At 35.9% G+C, this 21,275-nt stretch overlaps 1 protein-coding gene across 1 annotated transcript in view; it reads left to right on the plus strand.

The window, feature by feature from the left end:
• LOC114358891 (probable cationic amino acid transporter) overlaps positions 1–21,275 on the plus strand; it is a 142,672-nt gene that overhangs the window by 70,953 nt on the left and 50,444 nt on the right. Inside the window, exon 4 of the mRNA XM_028313052.1 lies at positions 17,559–17,712. Coding sequence (XP_028168853.1) covers positions 17,559–17,712 — 154 coding nt within the window. The remainder of the gene's footprint in view (positions 1–17,558; positions 17,713–21,275) is intronic.

Consider the following 21,275-nt stretch of genomic DNA (forward strand, 5'->3'; position numbering starts at 1 on the left):
GGTGAGTATTATTCACAAACTACTCGCAAATATTGCTATATCAATATTCCTGCCAACCTACTTGTACTTCTATCTCGATAGTCGATACTTCTGTGAAGGCATTATTTAATTTTATTTAAGTGCTTTATCTTTTCATCATTACATTAGGATATAGATAATTAGGTATTAGTGCCGAATACCACATTATTTTGAAAACGTATTTAAAAATAAAATAATAACAAAAGAAGAACACTATACCTGTACGCCATGTTGAAAAACAATTAGATAAAATTACCAAAATGGAAATAGTTCAGTCAATTTCTCTTTCGAGCATCAACGAGAATTCAAACAGTCGATCAAACATATTCAACAAACCAGACTCTAGCCTGCCTAGTTTGGCCAGTCGGAAACTGCGGCTCTACTCTGAAACACTATTGCCGTATTTACAGCCTGTCTATCACTGTCACTCAAACCAGGATCTCAGATGAGTAAATGAGAGGAATAGACTCGAAACTCGTTGTAAATAGTCGCCCCGCAGACCGCGGTCCGAAAAGGACCCTTACACAGCGCCAAACTACCTGTTGATTGAGGTGAATAAACGTTTTGACGCCTCGGACCGTTTGAGCTGCAAGTGTCATCTTACTATTGATAGTGTCTGTACAGAGGTAATCTGTAGGTGCCCTACCTACAATAACGCCCGTATTCATAAACGATGCTAGCTTAAGTGAATCCCTGTGATTGGTTGGTCACCTTGTGCGTTCACGCGCACTGTGAGACCTCGTAGTAATGTTTGTGAATACGGGCGTTATTCGTACAATTATTACAATTTTAATCGTATATTCTCCACTCCACCCAGATACATACGGAATTTTCATCTTTTTTAACATAATGACGTCACTGCCGGATCATGTCCTCCAAGGATTTTCACAATGACCATTCCTGCGCTGCTAATTATATTCTAGAACTTTCCATAAACTTCACCAGGTCGTCGAACCACCGAGTGGGAGGGCTGCCTACATAATTTTCTTGCTATGCGTAGGCTACTCTTGAACGATACGGTATATGTGCATTGCTTATTATAAATACTCGTAAGTCTTGCCAGTGAAAGGAATTTATTAACTACTTTTAAAGATTATCCTTGTAAAAAATCATGTAACATAAATAATCACCGTGAATAAATTTAGCAAAATAACATTGGTCGCTCATAAACACATACTAATCATATCTAAAATCTCTAAATGCTACCAAAGTTAATCTTATTTCATGTTAAAAAGTATCCCTACCTACAAAGGTAGTCCGTTACTGGGAAGTGGCAGAGAAATAACTTACAAGAAAGTAAGAACCACAAAATGTTTGCACAAAGATCTTTGCGCGAAAAACAACTTGTAAATCTAGACTTATAGTTTTATGAGCGTGTTCTTTTTATGCAACTAACGTAATGCGGCATTGTTTATGAAACAATATAAAAGGATACCGACGTTGCAAAATAATAAATTCCTTTTAGAAGCTTTCGCAGTCCAGTGGCTGCACGGTTGGATCGCGTAGGGCGGTAAGCTTCCTTTGCCATATAAAGCTCTTTTTATTTGATTTTTGCTAACATTTTCTTTAGCAGGATGCTATTCGATGCGATGCGATGATATTCACAAAGTTTTATTTTAAGGTTCTAGGTAATGAAGTACCGTACGAGTAGTAATTTAATACTCTTTTTGACCGACATAGGTACCCAAATAAGTTTGTGGAGAGCTTTTTGATTCTGATCATTAATCGATGGATTAAGAACTGTGTGAAATGAAACTGTCGACATAATGACGATGACTATTCAGTTTAATATATAATTGGATCAATAAGGAAAGTTTATTTAAGTAGAAAAAAATGGAAAAGGTACGAGTATAATAAGAAAACCCCGACTGATACGTCACAATATTGAAAGTAAACGGCTGAGAACGACAGTGGGTTATGGCATTACAGGATTGCCTTTTTTATGTATTGGTAACGGGTATGCTCAATACGAGCCAATCAGCTATTCGTAAAGCGTCACTGACGCATATGACGTCATAATTTAGTTTATTACCTCTGACGTATCGTACCTTTTACGGAGTAAAAAGTAAGGCGTATTGTTATGATCTTAGGAAGAATTTTTTACTTTAACTACCAAGAGTTTCTTAACGAGATCGCTCGTTAACTGAAAGTGTATTTCAGTAAGAATGTCAAAGGCTACGGTGAAGTTATAGGTAATAGATATTCGGGTTCGACTCTGTTGATTCAGAGGTTCTATGTACTCGTACGTACAGTCTGAGTCAAATAATTTGTGACACCCAAAGTGGTCAAAAAGTTGACTACACAACCTTATTCCAACTGTCAAAGATGTATTGCAAACTTTTTGGCTTATTTCGAACTCCTCCTATGTTCTTCTGATTAATTTCGTTGCGGGTCCAATGACAGTTTAACTTTCCCCCGGGACAAACTTGACCTTTATTGGTTGGGTTTTTGTGGCGGTCAAGCTGTAGATCCTGGCTACACAGGAGTTGCAGTGGTGGGAACGAGAGGTGGGAATAGTACCCTACTTTGGGTGTCACGAACTACTTAACGCTGACTGTATCAGGTGAGACACACATTAGTAAAAACGTAACCCACCTTCTGGCGCAGTCGGGTAAAAATCAAATTGTTCTTCTATTCCCGGTTTTGTTAGATCATCGCAGCTTTTAAACAACTACATTTACTTATACATGATTCCGTCCTGAAAACACGTTTCAGCTGTCGCTCTGGTTCAGTCATGTCAGACGCCTAAGGTTAGACCAGACCAACGCGTGCAGCCGGCGTGCACGATGACGATGGCGATGGCGACCAGACAGCGTGTATGAATTTGTAGCGATGTGTTCACATCAACGCGTCCTGTCATTGGTCGCGGCGATCTATGCAGCGTCTGCACGCAGCGATCAGCGATCATCGCGACATTTGTCACTGTGACGTTTCTGTTTTTTAAAATCGATGTAATAAATAGTAAATAGGATCTGTTAAAAAGTTTTTACACAATTAAAAATGAATTATTCATAACATACCACTAGTCTGACCTATTTGAATAATGAAAAAGGTTTTAGAATAAAGTATCAATATCTAAATTTATTTTTATGTAATAAACAAATTTTTCTAGTTTTCTCGAGAACCTGCGGGTCTAGACAAAGTGCAAATTATAATCGCAAACCAGTCGAAAAGTGGTCGAAAAGCCCCTTTTTTGTATGGAGTTTTGACGGATTCCATTTTCGATTCGATCAAAAAGTGCGTTTTGTCTAGGGGGGCTGCTTCTTCAACTTCATAAATAAAATTGAGATATTATCTGCAGAACAAAATTATTGAGAATGTACATGTCTGCAGCTTTCTCAAAGGCCCTAGAGCAATTCTAAGTATGCCATTTAAATAAAAACCTAATGAAAGTCATCAAACGTCTCAGTCATTAATTTAGTGCCACTAGAAATACCTAGTTGACCAAAACTGATGTCTTTTTGTATTTTTGGGTTATTATTAAAGACAAAAAAGATATTTGGACTATTATGTACTCTGTGGTTTGGGTGCATAATGTAATTTCCTTTGCCCTTAAAAAAGTAAATGTCAAGATGACTGTTGCACCAAAAATGAAAATGAAAATTGATTTTGATAGATGTTGTGTTGAGTTCTGTGTAGTTTTGTGCGATTTAACGATAAGAACGACAATGGTAAAAGGTAGTGGGGGCACATTTTTTCCCTCAAGGAAAAAGATGAATTGGTTAAAATCTTACTTGCCCACAAGGATACTGTACGTACGAGCACGTCAGCATCGACCGCGACCTACAACATGCTAGCCGACTGGCCCATGAATCCTGAACGAACGTGCACCGTAGGCACTCTACACCGACGGCACATTGGACTGGACACATTGAATTGTGTACATTATGTAAATCTTGTATATAGCAATAGCATAACAGTAATAAACCAGATATCAACCGTCCGCGTTGTGTTTCATTTCCCCCACTGAGGCCAAGAAAGCCTTAGTGCAGTCCTCCTTCCTATCAAACCTTTCTTTAAATCTAATTAAAAGGTATTGTTAGGGCTCTAGGGACTACAAACGAAGCCAGAAATATAGCTTGGTTATGAGTAACCAATACCTACTACCTACCTATTACAGTCTCATTCTATAATATATGGCCGCCTGAATAAACTTGAGTGAAAAAGTGTTTCCACTGTCTCAATTGCATCAAAAGCTTCAAACAAATCATTTAATTCAGTTTCCATTTTGCCGAATAGGCGTGATTGACAATAAGCGAAAGTGACAATATGCGTGACAGTGACAACCTGCACGCGCAGTGATCGCCATCGCGGTCGCGGCAGTGTGAAACAACTTCTGCACGCGCAGTGGTCGCCATCGCCATCGCTATCGCTGCACGCGTTGGTTTGTCCGAACCTTTATGACGGCTGACGGCTTATTAATTCTGACACCAGGGTAATGATTTCAGATAATACAATTCACATAATATCTTCAGCTTTGAACCCCTATTCAAGATATTCAAGATACCTAGCAGCATAGTAATAACATACGTGTGGAGATATTTCTAAATCACGTGATATACGGTTATACGATTTTCTTATGAATTGAAACTTTTAATGAAACTTTTTTTTAACCATGACGAGGAATTTCTTGGCCTGCATCTCACCTGATGAATTACATAATATCGCAATGCAAAGAACAAAACTTCAAACAAAACTTCTTAGGTAGGTACTGTTGCAAAGAAGCAACAGTACCTACCTAAGAAGCAAGTTGGTTTTTGTTGTCTCTTATCTAGAACTTTAGTATAGGTACCTAAAAGCTTCCTCTGTTGAAAGCTTTGTTTCCATAGGTAGTTTCATTAGTGTGTCGCTCGTATGGCCGCTGAAATTGAGTCTTGTTCTGTTCTACTTTAACATACTTAACTACTTTGTCACAAGGCTTTGATAGTTGCAATAGGAATTCTTAGGTATCCATTAGGCGAAGCGAACGTTCCTAAGTAGCCAGAAGGACTAGACAGAGTTTTGATCAAGGCGTATATTCCGGATAAGTTTGGGGCAAAATCTATGTAAAGTTAAATAAAAACCACAGTTTTATAATAAACACTAGCTGTACCCGCGTTGTCGTACGAGCACAGAATAATAATAAATACTACGTACAGAAGTTTTACTTCGCGAAGGTATTTAAAAAAATGTATGCTCAATGTCATTAACAATATGGTGTAATTTAGCCTGTCTCAAGAGTCAAGCACCATTTTGTTGACAAACGTCAGTGATCGGCACTGCGCCGAAGCTATAGGGCTGACTTCGGTAAAATGATGTGACGTGAGTGCCAAACTGCGGAAAATGGCGGAGGAAATACCATGATTTAGCATGAATTATCATGAATAATATTAACTACATTTACCTCTCAGTGTCTTGAGGCAACTTAAAAAGTACATTCTGTGTTTTTAATATTATTTAGGCAGTTAAATACTGCACAGTATTTAGTACACCATTTTCTTTATTTTCTTCCATCATACACAAGAATACGCGTGCGTGAGTCAATGTTCGCTCGTAATATGTGAGGCCTTGTTGAATAGTATCCTGTAGGTGGGCCATCGTGCGTGTTTTGTTTTCGATGTAAACTCGCGGAGATGAACAGGCCTGGTACGAGTGAAAATAGTTTGAAAAATATTTCCCATTTTTGCAACATTTTTCTTTACTGCTGCGCTCCCCATTGGTTGTAGGGTGATGTTATACAGTGTGAGTCACGTTAAAATGTACATATGAAAATAAATGAAACTAGACCTATTTTTATCGACAAAAAAGAGGTCAAAAATTTTTTGAGATTTTTTTAAAAATTTTTATAGATTTTTTTTTCTTCCAATTACTTATTGTAAACAAAACGTAATAACTTTTAAACTAAGCGGTATATCCTGTTAAAATAAAAACAGTAATAATGCTAAATAACAGGCGATACTAAAAAATACACAAAAATGCCAACTAATAATAAAAAATGATACTTTTTGAAAAAATCTGCTTTTAAATTCTCTGTTTTTTTGGTTATTTGATAAATTTCTCCAAAAAATGCCCCTATAACAGGTAGTTTTTATAACTTTTTATTATTCTCTATCATATTATCTTTGCAAAATCAAAAATCGCATGTCTCTATCCCTATCACAACATTTGCTATGATCGTTTGAACAAAGGCCTGCCACAACATTATTCTCCGCTACAGGTAGAGACAATTATTTTAATTTTAACTAAAATGCTTATTTTACTTCGAAATCTTTTGTTTTTATTTGCAATCTAACTTGTCTTTATCAAAATTACAAATCTAGAGCCATTTTCAGTTTCGTTGTTAACGAAGCTTTGAATGGCGCGCCCGGAGAGGCTTAGTTCAAACGATCATTGCAAACGTTGTGATAGGGATAGAGACATGCGATTTTTGGTTTTACAAAGGTAATATAATAGAGAATAATGCAAAGTAATAAAAACCACCGATTATAGGGGCACTTTTTAGAAAAAAATATCAAATAACCAAAAAAATACGAATTTAAAAGCAGATTTTTTTTAAAAAAAGTATCATTTTTTATTATTTTTTGGCCTTTTTTGTGTATTTTATGAATTTTTTTAGTATTGCCTGTTATTTATCATTATTACTGTTTTTATTTTATCAGGATATACTGCTTAGTTTAAAAGTTATTACGTTTTCTTTACAATAAGTAATTTGAAGAAAAAAAATTCTATAAAAAATTAAGAAAAAATCTCAAAAAAATTTTGACCTCTTTTTTGTCCATAAAAATAGGTCTATTCTCATCTATTTTCATATGTATACTTTAACGTGACTCACACTGTATAGCCTAAGCCTAGCCTAAAGTCCAACAAAAAATAACTTTTCAAATCGGACTAGTAGTTCCTGATTCCTGAGATTAGGATAAACAAGCAAGTGAACTCTTCAATTTTATAGTATTCGTTTAAATTACCAGAATCCATGCATTGCCTTTTATCACATAATGCTTAATGATATTACTACGTATTACTACAACAAATTACTGCTCAACGAGAGCAATATTGGATTTTCCAGTTCATTTCCTGAATCGTTGCGCGAAAATGAACAGCAATGAAGCTATTAAATTACAGTTCAACCTCTATTTTGTATTAACCAAAAAGGCGTTAAATTAATATTTACTCAGGTATATCGAAAATTCAGATTTTTGAACTCGTCCGATTAATTTCAATTTTAACATTTTGCTTTCACGCAAAATACACTGCACTAGAGATCTCACGTAGGTAATTTTTAAACCATTCAGTAGGTAAATATAATATTTATATTTTATTTGAGGAAATAAACAATTAGGAAAAATAAGCCTTCCATTTCATAGAGTTATTAATTAAACCAATGAAAATACTTTTATAATAAATATTCAGTGACATTATATTTTCCGCTCGCAAACTCAATCAACCTTATTGAAGTATACCGGAAGCGAGGCGAGAAAAACCTCCACCCGCCATTTTTCCCTGAAAAGCTCGGCGAGCGATTTAATTACGCTTTAATTCTCACCTAGAACACACAGTATATAGCAAGTGAATTATTTTAAACCTTTAACGCTTCAACTTTTTTTTAAAGTTTCGACACGTCCGTTCAATTTTATTTGAAGCTCTTTTTAGCCATTCAACGCTGTTTTCAGGTTAACTTAAAGTTTTGTAACTAAATTATTAACATTAAAACTTTATTAGGCTTGATTTGATAGTTCTGTCCAAAACTTTTATTAAGAAACTAGCGGCCGCCCGCGACTTCGTACGCGTGGATCCCGTTTTACCCCCTTCATCTACCTTACGCGGTTTAGATTTTTCATACAAAAGGATTTTCCCGCTAATTCCCGGTCCCGTGAGAATTCCTAAGTATACAATAACCTGCCCAGGAGTATGAAAAATAATTGTACCAAGTTTAATTAAAATCCGTCGAGTAGTTTTTTATTTAAGGAACATACAGACAGACAGACAAAAATTTTACTGATTGCATTTTTGGCATCAGTATCGATCACTAATCACCCCCTGATAGTTATTTTGAAAATATATTTCATGTACAGAATTGACCTCTCTACAGATTTATTATAAGTATAGATACCGTAAATTATTGATAGGACTGTAAAGTTAACTTTACACAAAACAGTCACAAAGTCTTAGCCAACTGAAATTAGTTTTGATAAACTCTTATAAACATCTTAAGCGGACTTTCCCTAACAAAAAGATCTCTGTTTCGTATATTCATCATCATCATCATCTCATGCCATAGGACGTCCACTGCTGAACATGTAGCGGCCTGCGTCCAGCGCCTTCCTGCTACCTTTATGATGTTGTCGGTCCACCTTGAGTCTTCGTATATTAGATGTTTGGAAACCATTTCAAAGAACTGTAGTTCTTGTACAGGCTATTAAGAAACTAGCCTAGCCAAAGAGATATTTACTTACTTGTCATGAGCACCGCGCGAAGTATAATGAATATCCTATAACGGGCGGTTGTATCGTCAATGCAATGTATACTTAACCTCGTAAGACCGAAGAGTAAATTGTGTCGACTTCTAAGTATCGCCGAATGTGCTTTCAGAAGAACGAATAATTTGAAGTAGTAAACGCCGAGCACTTCGAGTAACAAAATTTCTATGTTAGAGATTTTCTTTTGTATTCATATTTTCAGGGGCCCTATATAATAGTGCCTAGAGCTTATTTTAGGTGAAAAATAATAAAAAAATGTTTTCTCTTAAAAGAACATTCGGTATTGCAGACTTTAAAAAGGAAAAGTAAATAAATTGTATTTTATACTTTAAAGTAAAACATAAATGTAACCTTCTTAATAAATTAATACTACATAAAGATACAATAACGATATTAATAAATGTAACTGAAAAGGAACAACGGTTTTAATTTTATTTAATGTTTCATAATTAGTACTTTTAAAAGTACTATCGGTTTTATAACATACACTAATGATAGGTTAAAATGTACAAGAAGTAAAGTGAATATTCATGTTAATTATAATATTTACTAAACTAAAAATCAGAACGTTCTCATGGTAAATTTTCTCAATCATATCATAATTTTAAAAGTCCAATACTCAATCCCATCTCAATAGAAAAAATATACAAAAATAAAACTTTCACCATCAAGACCGAATGTTCCTTGCAAAGAACTTTTATTTTCAAACGAAAAAAAATCTTACAAAACTACTTCAAATTGGGAAAAATAATTTTTTTGCTTGTTTAGCAGTATTTTAACTTAAATTATACTGGTCAGTTTTGCAATTAAACTACGTTTACGTGAAGAAAAAAAATTAATCGTATATCATGTCTTCTCGGACGAACCACCTTGTCAAAGAAAAATGATAATTTGACAGTGACATTTTGTTTTTTTTATATAAAAAGTTCGGATACCTGATTTTGAATACTTTAAGCCATAGACTATCACTCTTTTTTTTCGATAGGCGCGAATTTTCGAACTTAAATTTATCGCTAAAGTTTTAGTTCCTCTGAAGGCACATCCGGCGATACTTCGAAATCACCTCCGAAAATGTCTCGGCGTTACTGACTACAAAGTTTCAGTTCCTTCTGAGGCACATCCGGGCTTACGAGGTTAAGTGAATACTCACCTCTCTGTGAGCTCATAACTTTTCTTTACGTGCTTTACAAGGCCTGAGGTTCTTTAGTTGTGCTATTTACACATACGCCCGTATTCATCAACATTACTATGAGGTCTCACAGTGCGCGTGGACGCACAGGGTCACACACGAACCATTCACATTCTATTAAACGCTGTGCGTTCGATTTGCTGCTTCACTTAAGTAAGCATCGTTTGTGAATACAGGCATTAGAGTATTTGAAAAGTTTACGATCTTCCAAAATTAAGTGACTCTTTAGCCGTAAATAAAAAAGTTTAGTAGGTAGTTAAGAAATATATCAAGATAAGTTAGTAAACTAGAATAAACGTCCTCCTCCCAGAACATCAACGGGCGGCCCTTGGGAAACAATTTACTTAAATCGCCGCGGGACTCACAGTGAGTGACTCTTTGTGAAGCCTCACATATCAGCTTAGCGCCTAGAGTTGACTGGATAAGAATGCTCTTGGTATTAATCTCTCTACATGAGGGGATTGAGGTGACTTGTAACAGAGGAGAGTTGTGACATTGTTATTTTTTTAATTTATTATTTTATTTTATTTTTCTTTATTCAGAAAACCACAGCTCTTTATAATAATAATACAAACAGGTATTTTTGTTCTTACAGCCAATAATGGATTACTGAGTACTGGTGCGAGGAGCACCAAACGTAAGCGTTTTGGATGCAAGGTTAAGGCTGTCTATTGGCTCCGTGCACGATTACAGCGCCAACTAGCGTCCACAACTTTGTGGGCTCTGTCACATTGACATTTAGGTCGTATATTTGTGAAAAAATATCGAAATGAAAAAATAACAAATATTTTCAACTAATAAATTGTTGTGATACCACGATTTGGGTGGAAAAAAGGTTTTGAAATCATTTTGGTCATTCAAATCAAATGAGGTAAGTCCAAAAAGTGTGTTTAATTTTGATTGTGTCAGGGTTTGTTTACTTCATTTATAGTTGTAGTTTTACAGTAAAACAAAAAGAAAAAGCTACTTTAACGGTTTCATTATATAACAGTAAATATATTTAAATGTTTCTGTATCGCTAGTAATAAATTAAATATCGTTTTCAGATCGAAATGAGTATCGTTTTGAAGACCGGGTTTGTGAGAGTTACAATATCAAATTCCAACCACAAACCGTATTTAAAGGAAAGTTGTTGGTATTGGCTGGACAAGTCCGAGATGTAGAAGAATTAAGAACAAAACAAGGGCAGAGTTCAATAATTCACTCTCTCATCATAAGGCAAACATCTGTGCACAACAACTACTGTGACTCATTTTTGTACTACCACGTTGTATAGTTTAGTTATTTCCAAATTGTAAACGGCTATTAAAACAGCCCTATCGAAATACAGTCCACTCTTTTATTTAAGTTCCCAGTAGGACCCTTTTCATGCGATTAATTAATGATATTAAAATGTATTATTTAGAATCGCTTTGCCATTGACAGATACATCTGATGACAGAGCTAACATTATTTCTACTTTTGACCACCATGAGCGCTGCGATAGATTATGTCCCCCCCACCTAGTACTTCGCACCCAGCGAATATTGCTATTGCAGATGTTATAAAGAAAAGTCACGTCAATCAAACAACGACGATCTTCAAGTGACATAATATTTAGGGATTGACAAGACACATTAGCGTGCGCGTTCTTTAGTTTAAGTCTCGAGCTAACAAATGAGCGCTGTTGCGAGCTCGGATAGTTAATAATTATGTTTCCAAAAATCGACAATGTGACAAGTCTCCTCTGTTACAATACACCATTGTCTCCCCTTACCTATGTAGGTACTACACTTTTACTTTATCCTGAATATTGTAACAAAATACATTTATTCTAAGGTGAACTGAAAAAACAAGCAAATTGTGTTGCAAAAAAAATGTTCTCTTATTAATACCAATAAGGATTTAGGATTATTTTAGTAAATAAACACACCTACTTGATCAAGGTTAAGGTCTTCAAAATAAATTCAAATTTAAAAAGAAAGTTGATTTTCGGCTACAAAAAACAGAATTCCTACAATAGCCACCAGAAAAGTTTGATAACATTCGCTCGCCACAATAGATTTTCTTTGTTGTGCGTTTTTCACCGGAGACATTGTTGAAGTTGGGTAGAATGCAATTTTCATTTGCTTCCCAATATTTCAAGTGTAGGTAGAACAACAATCCATTGTATCATCTTTCCAAACAAATACTAACCAAATGTGTTATCAGTAGACTTATAAAGCTATATAACTCCATTTATTTCAGCTTAATATTAATCGCTGTATAAAGCCTTTATTAACAGCATTGGAATCTTTTAGCTCCCGTGGTTTTATTTAACCATTATCCGATACTATAACGTAATAAACAGTTAACGGCGAAATCACAAAATCGGCCGATATTTCTCGATAACCTAGTCAATAAACGGCCGATTGGGCGATTGCCCGCCTCAGCCTTCGGGGACACCATTTATATTGTAGCGAGTGTTGTACAAAACGCTTATACGCGTTGTTTTATTTATTACAAAGCCCACAGAACACATGTCAAGCGTAACATGCGGCTTTGACGGCACCCTTGACTCACACGAAATAAGAGCGATTTCGCTGTACAACTCAGAACCAGCGAACCGTTGTTCGACGAACTGGATTCCGAGGTGTCATTCAATAACGCCATAGATAACGCTATGTGTTTCAAAGCTCAATGTTAGAGCCGTAAATCATGTTGAAATAGTATTTTTAAATAACGTATTGGTCAAAGGTGTCGTTTGAATAATTTGAAATGAATATGAAAAAAATGTGCTTTATCTGTAACTAGTGATCCGCCCCGGCTTCGTACGGGTGCTAAGTTACATTTAAAAACATTCCTCTTGAATTACTATCTATTAAAATATCGCATCAAAATCCGTTGCGTAGTTTTAAAGACCTAAGCATACATAGGGGCAGAAAGACAAGAAAGCGACTTTGTTTTATAATGTGTAGTGATATTAAGGGCTCTTTTAGATTAAAGAAATTTCTTAGCCATAACCCATTAGGGTTGCCAAAAAAGCATTTCTATAGGAAATTCTTGACTGTTAAACCTGTCAAAAACAAGCGTAAAACGCCTGCCGTAAAGTTATAAACGGGGATACAACATTCATAACACCAAATAACGAGTTAACTTGCACCTCAGTCAGCTCAAACCGTTGTGGAGTTGGCTCAAACACAATTAGGCCTACGCCATGGGGCGCAAGATATCTCATTACAATCTAAAAGCAAATACTCAACGTGAGCTAACTGCTTGACAGTTGTATCTCAACTTCGCAACTTAAATCATATTCCCTAGAATACACCAGTGGAAGCGTTTAATATGAACTTACACTAATTTTAACTCTACAAAGTGGGTTATATTCCTTTTAGTAGTACAGGGGAAGTTTTAGATAAGTAGCCGTGAACTTCTATGACTTTGTTCGTGGACACACGAACCAAGTGACCTCAGTTTATTCTTTGACTTGACTATTAAAGTCAAATATAATTCAACAGTTGTACCGTTCAGCTTGCCTTTGAAGTTAGTATTCACTGTACTTTTATTTTAATGTACCTATGTAAATCCAGCTGGAGCCAAAAGCACTTTATTACATACGAGTATACTCGTACTATTCTAAAGTATCAGCTCAATTAATTTCTTGTTATACTCCTACATTATTTTAAACACATATTTTTAAGCACTTCTAAATAATATCGGTATCCAGCAACATAATAGGTATGGTACCTACTATAGTATATACTAATTAACATGCCAGTACATAGTTAATTTCATTCATCCTCACATGTGTCCCGTCTCTTAGCTATTCCCTCTGTATTACTCGTGAATATTAAAACCTGTTGCCGTATTCTAAATGTAATTAAACTGTCCGAGACATCCACCGGCTTTGAGTTGCAAACTACGAACATAGGGCTGAAAATATACGAAACTACGTGAAGGTTCTGGTAAATAATACAACTTTGATACTTGTAGACTAAGAGCTAGTGAACGCCAGACCTACGTCATTTTATAAAAGCTGAAAGTTTGTCAGCTTATGCTCCCAATATAGGATATAATGTTGGTGAAAATCTCATTTTTATGTATAATATTTGGGCAATAATTAGGAGTATTTTCCCCAACAGCCAGACAGTTTTGACAGTTCCAACTTCTTGCCAGACAGTTTTTTAGGGTAGCTCCCAAAGCCACCATGACCCAAACTTCATAATTCACCAACATTATACCCTACATTGGGAGCATACGCTGACAAACTTTCAGCTTTTATAAAATGACGTAGGTCTGGCGTTCACTAGCTCTTAGTCTATTGGGCAAATCCGCGTCTGTACAATGTGATATGTTTGCGATAGGTATCGCATCTCTACGCTTCCAAGTTCTAACGGATGACAGTAAATCGAAAGGAAAGATTGGGTAGGTAAGTATGTATACCTACATTTTTGTTGAAAAATCGAACCTATTACGTGTATAAAAGACACACAATATGTATAGCTTGATTTGCCATCGTCTGAATATCACAATCCAGTGTAATGTATGTCAATTTACTCGTATAAAGGAAATGTTTGCGGTTTCTTCTAATCATAAAAGGTATTAGGAATGTTCAATAGTCCAGAACAGAGCTACTTACTTATTTTTATCAATTCAGGCCGCATTTTATTTACCTTTACTAAAAACTGGCTTCAAGACGTCAAAAGATACTGTAGAGTCCATAAAAAATTGACATCATAATGCGCCCCGCGAGTTCACTACAACAGCTCGATCGCTGCCATTTCGTTACACCAACTAACAATACACTTTGAGAGCTCGCTTTGATAAAAAGGAGATAAAAAGCACGATGCTCAAGCTTTTCGTTTAATTCTTTTCAGCAAAAAAGCTGTTTAAAATGCGAGCGAGTATTTCAGGACGTGCGAAACAGAGTTACAGAAATGTTGAACTTTTTGTACATTGAATTGAAACTCTGAAGGATCCGCATTCATGTGTAAAATTCTGCCTCTATTTTTTATTTCTTTGTACAAATGTAACTATAAACGTTAATATAAGGTTAATTAATGAACACATGTTATGAATCAAATGCTTATCACTTGTTTTGATTTATTTATTTTATTTATTAAGGCATACACAACAGGTAACAATCAAGGGATACAATGGTACTTTGATTTGATAATATTTATCCGATTAACCTCACTCACGCCCGTATTCACAAACTATGAGGTCTCCCAGTGCGCGTGGAAACACAGGGTGACTCACGAACCAATTACAGAGGTCCATTCAACGCTGTGCGTTCGATTTGCTGATTCACATAAGCAAGCATTGTTTATGAATCAAGCAAGCATATTTTGAGTACTAGTATAATTCATATTTTGAGAACGGTACGTTCAAAAAGTAAGTACCTTTGTACTTTGTAAAAGATGTAAGAAATAAATCATTAAGATAATTCATCTCTTATTCGCTACATAGACTAAACATTTTTCAAAAATAATTTAATAAAAAAATTTAAAAATACAAACAATATCTTTTTACATTTCTGTGATAAAAATGTTTATTTTATAGTGTGTTTTATCGTTGTCGTAGGATCTGTTTTATAAAATATCGGTCTTGGTTGGGACGTTTCTCCTTCTCGTATACCACTAGTGATCTAGAAAACTAACGGATACAAACGATTCTTATATTAAATTATTGTATTGGAAAAGTATCGTCTAGGTCGTTCTTACTATTATAAACAGGACTAGAGATTTATCATAGCGAAAACGCGTTCGAAGCGATACAAGCCTAGTATTTTTTAAAAGAAGCCATAATTTAAAAAAGTAAGTATTAAAACTTGAGTAAAAGTAAAACACCAAACTTGGTGCCACTATTTAAAAAAAATGAGTTTCTGTTCAATGTGTATAAAAAATGTTGAATATCAAGTTTGTAACATAAATGAGGAATACCCAATTTTTTACCAATGTTTATTTGTCTATGTTCTTTAAAATTAAAGTCCATATTTATAACCTACTTTTATAGCTATAAATTAAGCTGCCGATCCCAGAAGATTTTATTAACTTACTACTAAATTATTTTATACCAACTTGTATCCGCAGAACGCGTTTAAATGAAAGTATTGAACTTTCTTACAGATATTGCCATAAAGCTTTGGCTTAACTTCTGAGGCTAAAGCTTGGTAAACAAACTAACGGTGCAGATAATATTTCCTTGGAAAATGCAGTGCAATTAGAGAAGCAGCAAATACCCTCAGTTAAAATAGTTATTTCTTTATGAAAACGTTAAATGGAACAGTTCTCGGAATAAATTACATCTAGATTTAAATACTTATTCGCAGAAAGAGGTTTATTTGTAAGTACTCGCTCGAAATAGTAAAGAGCAAGGAAGATAAATAAAAAGATATTCATTTGCAAGAATAAAAAAGATCTCAATAGAACACTCTCAATCATAAAATAAATAAGAATAACTTATAGCTACGTACCACAGTAGATATACCTATAATATACTGTGTACGTACTGTGCAAACAATAAAATTAATATCGGCAAAAGGTATCATATTATTATTATGTTTGTATAGTTTTGTTCACCTTTACTCGAAGTAGACATATTCTTCTTATTTTTGTGTTATTCTACTTTTACTCACATTTAGTTTTCCTCACGGGATCATGCCAAGTGAGTGTTTTCAAAGTTGATTTAAATGCGATCAGTTTTGTCAAATTACCCCAATGGTCTTTTTTCCCAGCAGGTTTATTTTCAACGAAAATAAACGTGATTACATCACAAAATAGAACAATAGACGGAAGATGTTTAGGAACCAAATTCATTTCTCGTTCTTTATAATTATGAATTCAATTGAACACCCTCGGAGTTTCGTGAATGAATAACTTCAAACGTTACCGATCAAGTGTCATTCAAAACGGTAGAAATCATAAGAATGCGACGGTACGAACACAATACAATTCTTGTTTCATTTTCAACCTTATATGTATATTTTGTCACGTAAAGGAGAAAAGCAAAAACTTTGCCTTTTGAATTTAATATTCGAAAATCTTTTAAACGGTTGTCCAACGTTGTTCACGGCCAAGGTTATTGTCAAAGGTTCTTAACATTTCGCTGTCTGTAGAGAATGTAGCGTAAGGTATACCTAGAGTTCGAATCGGGAAAGTCACGAATGTGTATTGTTTTTACCAAATTTTAGGTCAGAGCAAAGCCGCCACGAAATCAAAAAGAGTTTAGAGGTCTATTTTTATTTTTTACTAGCTTTCCGCCCGCGGCTTCGCCCGCGTGGAATTTTGTCTGTCACAGAAAAACTTTATCGCGCGCGTCCCTGTTTCAAAAAGCTAAAGGTGAAAACTGACTGACTCACTCATCACGAAATCTCAGAAACTACAAGTGATAGGAGTTTCAAATTTTAGGTGCTCACTATGACGGGATTTTACAAAATTCAACCCTTAAGGGAGTAAAACGGGATCCACTCGTACGAAGCCGCTAGTATATTGTATAAGTAAATGAATTACGTCTGTGATCTGATATAAGTACTTAACTCATCACTCTATCTTTTCCCTGGAGAAGTGAACTCGAAACCTCCGTCAGATAGGTCCTTGAAACATCAGATTTCCTCTAGGGACTCAACTGAAAGTTTTCTTTCTACTCGTACTACAACTTGTTATTTTAGTAAGTTAAGTTTGTGATATTTTTTAAACTAAATAATATATGTACATATTACTCAAAGGTAGACTGACTGACTGACCAAACCACTGGACGGATCGGGCTTAAAGGCATGCAGGTAGATGTTATGACGTAGGCATCCGCTAGAAAGGATTTTACGAAGCTCCACCCCTAAGGGGGTAAAACGGGATCCACACGTACTTACGAAGTTGCGGGCGGCCGCTAGTATGAGACATAAAATAAAATGCTTACATTGTTATTTCTCTTTGTTACAGCGATGCCTGACCACCAACGACTTGACATCGCTGGGCGTGGGCTCATGCGTGGGCACCGGCATGTACCTGGTGGCTGGCATGGTGGCTAGGAAGTTCGCTGGTCCGGCTGTCATCTTTAGCTTCATCATCGCTGCTTTGGCCAGCATCTTTTCCGGTAAGGATCTCGCCAAAACAACAATGTACCAAACGTGTATCAGCGGTTCTGGTACACTTGCGCGATGACACTAGCGCGAAAAGCCATTTGCGCACATGAACACTTGCGCGAATGGACGTTAGCGCGAAAGACATTTGCGCGAAAGACACTAGCGCGAAGGACATTTGCGCGAAAGACATTACATTAAAATAAAATAAAAAATGAAAGGCTAATAAGAAAAATTTTGTAAAGTTTTGCTCTAACAGAGCCTTCACATGTTTCATAACATAATCATTTTTCCCTACCAGCGCTTTGAGACCAACATTTGGCGAGTGCTGATAAAAAACCCCGCAACAAATTCAGGCCCGTATTCACAAACGATGTTTGCTTAAGTGGAGTAGCAAATCGAACGCACAGCGTTGAATAGAGCTCTGTGATTAGTTCGTGTGTCACCCTGTGCGTCCACGCACACTGTGAGACCTCATAGTAATGTTTGTGAATACGAGTGTCAGTCACCACTTTGTCTGGCGGTTGAAGTCTTTCCCGTTATGATTGCTTTTGTCTATGGCCTGAAACTTATCAATTTGTGAGTGAGATGCGAGCTTCCCCTTTGTGTGAAAAGTAAATTATACCAAACCGCAGGGAACTATTCCAACCTACCATCTGGAGCTACTTTGAAGCCAGGATCTACAAATTAACCGACAATAAGTAGTAAAGGCCAAGTTTGTCCCACCGGGAGAGTTAAGACATTGGACCCGTGACAATATTAATCAATGGCTATTAAGTTGCCGAAGCTAAATATCTTAAATTCAAACAACGGTTACACATAGAAAGAAAGAAAGAAAAAAACATTTATTTGGCACTAAAAACATAATAAGAGTTTTAGGTAACTACCTATATGGAAAAAAATACGTGGACTACTTTTATAAATAGTTATTTTGCTAGCAAGATCACCCTGCTGTTTGACATAGAAATTTTACTTCGTTGAAGGCAAAGGTTAATTAATTACTTTTACTTCACGATTTATCAAAGGCAGGTAATTGATATTTATTAGCATGTATCTATTTTTATCTACATAATACGAGTGGTAATGCTTAATTAACGCGTTTAGAAACTTGAGTGTGTAACTAATATTTTAAGTAACTCTAAGTTATGTGAGACGTGTCTTACAATTTTCACGGATTCGTTAATCTGCCTACTTAGGCTAAATTGCAGCATCTTACTTTAACTTTGACAAACGTTAAAAGTCTGTCAAACTCCATACAAAAAGCACCGGTTATCGTCAGAGTTACCGTTAAAATTAGGTGGTGCAACCCAGCCTTAGTGTACAATAAGAGTAGGCGCACACACCGTTGATTTTTAGTTGGCCGATAGTTGTGACCGATTTTAATTTGTATGAAGAATCGGCCAAATCGAATCGGCGTAGTGTGCGCACTCCCATACATGCCCATACTGATCAACTGCCCGACTAAACTATCGGCCGACGAAAAATCAACGGTGTGCGCCTACTCTAAAGCTTCAACCACACAAACGTGTGCAGATCGCCATCGCCGATGAAATCCGATTTATGACAGGTCGCGCGACCTATGACAGTTCACGCGACCTATCATTGGCCTTTGATCGCGCCGTGATCGCGCCCTGATCGCGCCGTGATCGCGCCCTGATCGCGCCGTGATCGCGCCGGCGATGGCGATCTAAACGCGTTGGTGTGGTTGAAGCATTACCGTAGGTTAATTAACTCCCAAATTAACCGTCTTCTCACCGCGGACTTGATTTAATTGTACCCAATAACGCAATTAATTAGTGTGTCGTAGTGCAAGGAATTGATTTACATATAACTATTGCATGATATGCGATGAGCTAGCGTTTAAGAGGAAATTGATAATTCAGATGAATATTTTACCCCTTAAATTTTTGAAGTGACGTTTGGTGGAAATGTAAGGGGGTTAATAGACAGATAATCACACCTTCACACTAATATTATAAAGGCGAAAGTTTGTGAGTGTGTAGTGTATGTTTGTTACTTCTTCACGTCTAAACAGCTAGTGCAAATTTAATAAAATTAGGTTATTATGGAGTTAGTTGACACCCTGGATTAACACAATAAAGCTACGTTTAACCGTAGGTAACACAGCTAGTTTTAGCTATAGTTGGGAACTGTTCTTTGAATGCAATCTAACGCGTATAAACACAAAAAAGCTGCTGGACGTGACGTCCTTGTACACGGATGCACTGTCTGGCACGATCGATGCCATGTCTCCGGACCGCACTGAGCACTTCGGGTTCACTCGACATAACATCAAAAAATCTCATTCTAAAAATATGGTTGTATTATATAAAACTAATTAATTGAAGATGTTTTATTTATCCCTTAAATCTCGTCTGTCTTTTGGAGGTGACCTTGTACATATAATCATTGTGTTACACCACCATCGAACTAGAGTTCTTCGAATCTCGAATAGGTAGTTTTTAACCATCGCTCGTTCCCGGGTTTGAACCCGATATAATTAACTATCATTCCAGTAACTATCTGCATAGTCAATGGTAACATAATTGAATTGATTGGAAGCCGCGGTGCGATCTATGTGGTTAGTTGGTAGAATAAAGGTCGTCGCACATTTATCAACCCGGAAAGGGGTCTTAACCGTATCAACTCGAGGCGGTCAGTATTCTTTGTATGAAACTCCAAATTGTAACGCACACTAATCCGCACCGAAACGTAAACGCCTCGCGCCAAAAGGCGGTACGGTGTCGATCGCTTTCCGAGTTTATAAGTCTGCTATGAATTTTTATTGGTTCAACTGTTGTAACAATCAATATTATGAACTTATAATTTAAAAGTTTAAGATCTAAAAATATGAATTAATTTGAAATTTTGAATGTAAAAATAATAATAGAAAAGTCAGTCTTATCCTTTCTGCGGATTTTTTGTTAATATCTGAAATCAATATTAAACGCTAAATGGGCAAACAAATAATTTAAAAATATAACTAGCCGAGGAAATAGAGTGAAACTAGATGAGGAGCACATAAAATGCCATTAAGAAAAGCACGTGATTTTTTCATGTTGTTTTGTCATGCTGTCGGATTTTTTTTTATATAAAGCCGCCGACACTTTGTCGCCGGTATGTCAGTACGCTTGTGTGTAGTCCTTAGATGTTGTGAATAAGTCAAAGTCAATGTCAAAATTCCTTTATAGCATGGACTATTAAAATAGTACTTACAAATCGTCAAATATTAAAATAAAAAAATAAAAGACTTAATTAATAAAAAGATTTAAAAGTTTTGCTCTTATGAAGCCTTCACATGTCTCATAATCTTTTTGCGCTTCGAGACCAATATTTGGCAAGTGCTGAGAAGAAGCGCGCCGCAACAAACTCAGTCACCACTGTCTGCCGGTTGAAAAAGTACTTACATAAGGATGCTTTGTTAAGTTACAAATAAACTGATTGTAGTTACAATAGGAATCTGTCCACTTTATCAATTAGGATTAGCCTAGCCTAGTTCGAACCACGCTTACCTGGAACTAGTAATTAATACTAACACCATCAGTGATAAGACGCTAGACAAGGTTTGCATAGCATT

The sequence above is a fragment of the Ostrinia furnacalis genome, unplaced genomic scaffold, assembly GCF_004193835.3.
Source record: "Ostrinia furnacalis isolate ACB-3 unplaced genomic scaffold, ASM419383v2 OfSCF4140, whole genome shotgun sequence".
Taxonomy (NCBI): Eukaryota; Metazoa; Arthropoda; class Insecta; order Lepidoptera; family Crambidae; genus Ostrinia; species Ostrinia furnacalis.